This window comes from Barbus barbus (genome assembly GCF_936440315.1).
Source record: "Barbus barbus genome assembly, chromosome: 3".
In the NCBI taxonomy this organism is placed as follows: Eukaryota; Metazoa; Chordata; class Actinopteri; order Cypriniformes; family Cyprinidae; genus Barbus; species Barbus barbus.
This window is the reverse complement of record NC_136731.1, coordinates 37,543,885-37,550,846: the sequence shown is the minus strand read 5'-3', so window position 1 is coordinate 37,550,846 and position 6,962 is coordinate 37,543,885. Positions and strand designations below refer to the sequence as shown.

At 40.9% G+C, this 6,962-nt stretch overlaps 2 protein-coding genes across 2 annotated transcripts; one reads left to right on the top strand and one right to left on the bottom strand.

The window, feature by feature from the left end:
• The first annotated feature begins 966 nt into the window (after window positions 1-966).
• On the top strand, window positions 967-2,676 carry LOC306846005 (uncharacterized protein). Its single transcript, XM_079379057.1, has 3 exons — window positions 967-1,374; window positions 1,502-2,307; window positions 2,353-2,676. The coding sequence occupies exons 1-3, from the start codon at window positions 999-1,001 to the stop codon at window positions 2,542-2,544; spliced, it is 1,374 nt and encodes a 457-aa protein (XP_079235183.1). The 5' UTR covers window positions 967-998; the 3' UTR covers window positions 2,545-2,676.
• Window positions 2,677-2,828: 152 nt separating this feature from the next.
• LOC306853910 (uncharacterized protein) lies at window positions 2,829-5,221 on the bottom strand. The gene is made up of 2 exons (XM_079391602.1): window positions 4,789-5,221; window positions 2,829-4,312 (listed from the first exon to the last, which is right to left on the bottom strand). The coding sequence occupies exons 1-2, from the start codon at window positions 5,209-5,211 to the stop codon at window positions 3,182-3,184; spliced, it is 1,554 nt and encodes a 517-aa protein (XP_079247728.1). The 5' UTR covers window positions 5,212-5,221; the 3' UTR covers window positions 2,829-3,181.
• Window positions 5,222-6,962: the final 1,741 nt, after the last annotated feature.

The following is a 6,962-nucleotide window of genomic DNA, read 5'->3' as shown; positions in this document are numbered from 1 at the left end:
TGCCCCAAACTTCACTTGTTTGGTAAGAGTCCTAGCCTGAAGACATCTAAAGGCCAATATTCAGTTATAATCATAGCGCCACCTGCTGGCAACAGGATATGTCATGTTTTACACTTCACTCAAAGATACCATGTTCAATCTGCACCAAACTTCATATGTTTGATCAAAGTCCTGGCTTGAAAACATCTACATGCCAATATGTTGTTATAATTATAGCGCCACCAGCTGGCAGCAGGAAGTTTGGCACATATGAATGACTCTGAAATATACCTCCTATATTTACAACTTTAAATGCATATTATGGTGGCCGAGAGAGCTCAATGCACTGCAAATAGAAAAAACACCTGCAAATTAAGTGCTTTTTCTATTTGCATGTGTTTGCTGAAGTTGCAGCTCATTGAGCTCTCTCGGCCACCGTACACAGGGGCGCCGTAAGGGAGGGGGAAAGTTAGGATGATTCTAAGGGCCTGACGATGGAGGAGGCTCCCCAAGGTGGAAACGTGATTTATACCGAGGGGAACGCTAGAGCCCTGCATTTCAGCCCGGCCCCGACTTTTTTTACACCTCTAGGGCCGAACTTCGGGCCAATTTTCACGTCATAGTTCAGACGGGGGCCGGGCCTCGGGCCTGTTTTAGGCTTCTCCTTATTTTTATATTTTAGACATCCATCAGTGATGAAAAAAACTGCTGCGCTGGTGGAAACAACACAAAAAAGACGGGGTCGGGACGGACTTGGGCTCTCGGACATTGGCCGGACTAGGGCCTGAGTGTCTCGGTCCAGGGCCTAAATTTGAGACCCTAGCCATTAACTGAGTGGTTTAAATCCAAGTTTTCTGAAAAGACATGATTGCTGTATAGACAAGTTTCCTGAGTGAAATAGGCGGGCCGCCATTAGCCTTACACTCTGCCAACGACTTCCGGTTGTGTCTGCCAAGCACTTCCGGTTAGCGAGTTAGCGTCTTTTACTGTCTTTGGTTAGCGTGCAGAAAAAGTAAACTATGGATGGTGTTACACGCCGACACGGCTCCGGGACATATTGTGCTGTTCGCGGTTGCAACAACTCGTGGCGATTGCTGAATGTTTGGTCGGAAGGAGAATGTTTCGACCATCAACCATCTACAAGGCGCCAATGTGGATGTGCTCCCCCGTATGCGTTGTATGAGAAACCAAAAACAGATGTTGAATCTCGGAAGTGGCTAGCTGCTTTGAAGTTGAAGAATCCGCCCAAAAGATTGTTTGTTTGTTCTTATCACTTCATTGATAAAAAGCCCACAGAAGAAAACCCTTTCCCGGAACTTTGGTTGGGATACGAGCGACCTCCCCAGCAAAAGAGACGTAAACTCGACAGAAACACAAGTGACACGCAATCGGATGGTAAGTGTATCTTGATATTTTTCTGGTTAGCTAAAGTTTGCAGCATAAGTTCGACTGTTGATATATGTGTCTCTGTCCTGTGTTAGTAGGGTATATACATTTATAGTTGATGCTGTTTGTCTTTTAGAAGTGTGCATCGAGCCGAAGTTTAAAGATGCTGCAACACAATGGGAGGACCTAACAAAAACTGACCACAGCTACGCGGCACAGTTGGACCACGTGAACAAATCGACGCAGACTGGGGGTCAGACTGTGGCTGATGATATGCTCCTGGATGATGATACCTCGCTGCTGTACACAGGACTGCGTCTGTTATATTTTTTTACTTTGGTGAAAACGATGTTGCCATTTAGTAAACCATCATGTAGTATTCCTGTTGTTGACCAAATACTGATGACCCTCATGAAACTGAAACTGAACCTTGTGTTAGGGGATGTGGCAAAGCGCTTTAAAGTGTCTAAAGGTGAAGTAAGTAAGGTGATTGCTCACTGGATTGATACATTGGGTGAGCAGCTTGAACCCATGGTTGCCTGGTTGCCAAGAAGTGTTATTCGTGCTAACATGCCACCATCCTTTAAAAAGAACCACCCCCAGACCACTTGCATCATCGATTGTGCTGAAACGGCTATTCAGAGAGCTACAAACCTTAACTGTAGGAGTGCCACTTTCAGTCATTACAAGGGAACCAATACTGCCAAATATCTTGTTGCTGTGTCACCTCATGGGCTGATAATGTTTATATCAGAGGCCTATGCTGGTAAAAGCAGTGATAAGTTCATCACTATAAACAGTGGGTTTCTGGAGGCCCTAAGGCCTGGTGATGAGGTAATGGCTGACAGGGGTTTCACGATTCGAGATGTACTACATGAAAGGAAGGTGAAATTGAATATTCCTGCCTTTACCCACAAGCGTGGTCAATTGACCAATGAGGAGGTAACGGCCTTTACCCACAAGCGTGGTCAATTGACCAATGAGGAGGTAACGCGCACTAGACGAGTGGCCAATGTCCGTATACATGTGGAGAGGGCAATCCGAAGACTTAAAGTCTTCAAAATTCTGTCCCAAACTGTCCCCATCTCCATGACCCCGAGGTTGGACAAGATTCTTATCATATGTGCTGCTTTAGCAAACATGAGGTCCAGACTCATCCGACTGCCACATGAGGTGTAAGTCCCTATGAAAAGTAAAACCTGGGTTACCTGCAGTTGTTTTTTTGTTTTTTTTAATTGTACATATTCCTTTTTTTAATTTTATATATATATATATATATATATATATATATATAAATAAAAATTACAGCTAGAAAAACCTGTGTAAATGTATTGTTATTGTTCCCTTTCTGGTGTTGTGATTATTGATAAGACAAAACAGTTTTAACTAAGAAAAACTTGTGTGAGTGCTATTCTTTTTCTTGTATTGTAAATATTGACATGACAATAAACAATTTGTTTTTTGAGAAGAAATGAATACATTTTTATTGATCCTATTCCATAACAAAAGGGACAATTTCATTAACTCCTTAATGGCTGAATTTTTTTATAATTAAATAAAAACAAAGTAAATACAGGAAAAAATCTCAAAATATTACAAAAAGAAAAAGGCTGGAATAAAATAAAATATTAAATAAATAAAATGAATAAATAAAAGATAAGTGACTGATATAAAAATAAATAAGAGTAAGTAAAAGAAAATAAATACAATAAATCAGTTTGATTTTTTGAGCTAGAAAGGATTTGTCACAAATGTGACAACAGGGGACAAGGGGTTAAAAAAGTAATGACTAATTACCCCAGTACACATAAGCAGGTCATGCTGATTTTACAACATTCATGTATCTGGAGCACAACTCCAGCCTTCCATCATCAAAGTCATCGACAACTTTTGGCAACATGTGGGTGAAATAGAAGGAGTGTAGCCTTGAGATATGTCCCTCAACAAAGGTTTGGTTGTAGGGCACGTTGAGCTGCAGACATTCAGTGTTACTCCAAATCACCAACCAGGCTTGCCGTAGCCCTGTGCAGTGCATGCCCAGTTGCACCTGCATGTAATATCCCTTTGGCCCATTGAAGGACAGATGGAAGTCCCCTGTGGGCATGCGTTTGATCTCACTGCTTTTAGCAGCAAGTGCTTCAGTAAGGGACTGGTTTTTGACTAAGACAGGGCACTTGATCTCCAGTAGTGTGTCTCTGTTCATGACACCATCCGGACTCGCAGCAAGCCATGGCTCACTCGGGCAAACCACCAAACCTTTCACATCGATGTCATGACCTTGGTCTTGCAGGTATTGCCTGGCGTGCTCTTCACCCTCTGCTCCTTGCCGGGTTGCCGCGTTACCGTGAAAGGTAGGATGGAGGTGTTCAGACAAGAATTTGTCTGGTGCTGTGGTAGCCCGAACTGGCACATTCTTGGCTGTGCTTGCTGTTATCCGTACCCGTCGCATGTCATGCCACAGTTGTTCCTTGCTCTGTTCTTTTGTGTGCTGCTCAATGTACATAAATTGGGTTGTGGTCATGTCAATGTATGTGGTGTAGAATGCCCTACATTTCTCACATTCAAGTTGTGTGTTGTGATCACCATGATGTAGGGGCAGTGGAGCTTTTGATGTCTCGGCAGACTGAGCAGGGAGGCTGGTGTTAAAAGTGAGCTGCATTAGTCCACTGCCAGGTGCAGTAAAAAGTGCCGCTATTGGTGTGGAGAGACAGTAATTTTGCCATTCTTCCAGTGTCTCATGGACTTTTACCTTGCGACTAGATGTAGAGACTATGCTGGAGGAGGATGCCTGTGATGCTGGTTGGTATAGATTATTTCTGCTGTGTCTTCGGAAAGACACATCTCTGATTTTTTGCTGCCCAGTATTGCTTTTTGTCCCGGCATTCCAGCAATTCTGCACATCAGTGCAGGCAAGCCCTGTCTTCCCTTGCCTCACAGCATTTTCTACCTGCAGACAGATAGAAACAAAAATCACACACTTTTTAAATAATGGTGTAAGAGCCACATGGGGATTAGTTCATCTGAAATAATAATTTTGTAAAAATATTAAGAACATATTTCATGAAAATTCATAAGAATTTTTTTGGTTTAAAATGCATATTTAGTAATGTTTAGATCTGATTATATTTAATTTTATGTTTAAGTAAACAATGCAAAAAGAAGATCGTGGTTTGCTCGTGTTTCAAATACTGGTTACAATTTGACTGACTTCAAAAGGTGGTACAGAAGAATTATACGCAAATACTTGCAATGTATGCAAAGTGTCTCTCTTCCTATCAGCGCCGATCAACGAGCATTTTAAATGCTAGGCAGGCAGGCTAGAGGGGATTACTTTTTATTTTTATTACTCTTCGTGTTCTGTTATAGATTAACACACGGATACATACAAACATCTTAATACAAGCATAAGATGGGCTAACGTACCTTCCAAAGCACGGCGGCTGCATGGCTACAGGAACGTCCGGGTCCGGCGATACAGGTACAGCCTGCAGTCTCCACATCTCCCGTCTTGGTAACCAAAACCCAGGCGTTATGCGCTGAATTGTTAACGGACTGGCTTGGTTGAACATCGGCCTTGAGGTAAATTAAACTGCCCATATCGTGTAAAAGTACACAGCCCACTTTGTCGGAATGGAGGTACTGAAACGCATCTGAGCTTTTCAGGTTATTAATTGCATTCCCATCCACCGCCATGGAATCAATAAAATAAGAAAAGATCTTGGATGTTGTGATGCTGGGCCATATCGACATGTTGTCCGCCCATGATGTTACCTTACTTGGATGCGGAATGGTCAAAACACCGTTTTTAACAAGAGCTTCGGTCGAATGTTGCCATTCCAAAGACATTTTTACACCACTACTCAGCCTGCGCCGGAAGTTCTTGGCAGAAACAGGAAGTAAACCGGAAGTGCCCGGGAAACTTGTCTATATGATGGACTGATTTAATTTAGGCTTTTATTCACACAACATTGATAGACACATGCATAGAACACTTTTAGGGACAGAAGTCTCTCATAAAAATGTCTTGTATTTGTTTGTGTTTCAAAGAAGAACTAAAGTCTTGTGGGTGACAGATTTTTTTTGGGGGGGGGGGGTATCCCTTCAAGTCTTGACTTTGGATTTGGGGGCGTGTCAATTAATGGCAGTAGCAAATTGGTGGTAATAGCTGTAATTGTGAGTATTGACATACAGTTTAGTTTGTACACAGGCTGTGCTCTCTTGATGAGGAAGAATAATAAAACCGGCCAGAAAATATAATTTAGCTCATTTATGAGGAGACAGCCTTGTGTAATTTATTTATGGAAGCACATGAATGATAAAATACAGATAATGAATCAATTACGCATGTAATGTTCATCCTTTACTCTTTGTTGCATTAGTGCAAAAAACATTCCTGTTTTTGTAGGAAAGTGATTGAGACATTTGTAAAAAGCCAGCTTCCCTTTTATTCTGCACCACTTACAGAATTCTGAAACACTGTGAACAGACACATTTTATACTAAATCAGCTCTTTAGATGCTGTTTAGCCAATCAAATAAGGAGCAGAACTAGATTTATGACATTCATGCATTTAGCAGATGCTTTTATCCAAAGCGACTCACACTGCATACAACGTATACGTTTTATCAGTTCCTGCATTCTTAAGTCTAACCTATCAAATCCATGCTCAACTCAACTCAACTCAACTCAACTCAATGCTTAAGTTTATTTCAAAAAGAGCCATACAAAAGCAATCACATATGAAGCCAAAATTCAACAAAAAATCCATACAATTTACAATACACTGCTAAAAGCTAAAGAATATAAATGTGACCCTGGACCACAAAACCAGTCTTAAGTGGCAATTTTTCAAAAATACAACTATTTGAATATCTGGAATCTGAAGGTGCAAAAAAAAACTCAATACTGAGAAAATCGCCTTACAAGTTGTCCAAATTAAGTTCTTAGCAATGCATAATACTTATCAAAAATTAAGTTTTGAAATATTTACGGTAAGAAATTTACTAAATATCTTCATGGAACATGATCTTTACTTTAAGTGCCCCTATTATGCCATTTTTAAGGTTGCTATTATTGTTTTATGAGTCTCCTAAAACAGGTTTACATGCATTCAAGGTCAAAAAAACAGTTTAGTTTTCTCAAAAAAATAGCTTTAAGTCCTAAATGACTCGAAGAATCAGTCTCTCTAAACCCCTCCTTCCCGTGATCCCTCGCTGCTGATTGGTCAGATGGCGCAAGTCCTTTGTGATTGGTCTACCGCGTACAGCGCGCAGCCGAAGACTCGTTTAGGCGATTGCGAGTCGACTCTTTTTTTATTTGATAGACAATAACTTTATATATTGTGCACTTTCGGCTTCACAACTTTGCAGAAAGTTTATGTTCACATACTGCTACATGACACACTGCATGAAAGGTCATATTCGAAAAGGCATAATAGGGGCACTTGTCCTAATGATTTTTGGTATAAAAGAAAAATCAATAATTTTGACCCACACAATGTATTTTTGGCTATTGCTAAAATTATACTTGTGCTATTACAGTTATGACTGGTTTTGTGGTCCAGGGTCACAAATGAGGTTTTTAAGAGCAATGAAAAC

Excerpts from the sequence above, each read along its gene's own strand:
- LOC306846005 (XM_079379057.1), top strand. The coding sequence starts at position 999 with ATGGATGGTGTTACACGCCGACACGGCTCCGGGACATATTGTGCTGTT. Across the intron at positions 1,375-1,501 it reads AAGTGACACGCAATCGGATG|AAGTGTGCATCGAGCCGAAG; the intron begins GTAAGTGTATCT and ends TTTGTCTTTTAG. Across the intron at positions 2,308-2,352 it reads GTCAATTGACCAATGAGGAG|GTAACGCGCACTAGACGAGT; the intron begins GTAACGGCCTTT and ends ACCAATGAGGAG.
- LOC306853910 (XM_079391602.1), bottom strand. The coding sequence starts at position 5,211 with ATGTCTTTGGAATGGCAACATTCGACCGAAGCTCTTGTTAAAAACGGT. Across the intron at positions 4,313-4,788 it reads CAGCCGCCGTGCTTTGGAAG|GTAGAAAATGCTGTGAGGCA; the intron begins GTACGTTAGCCC and ends ATCTGTCTGCAG.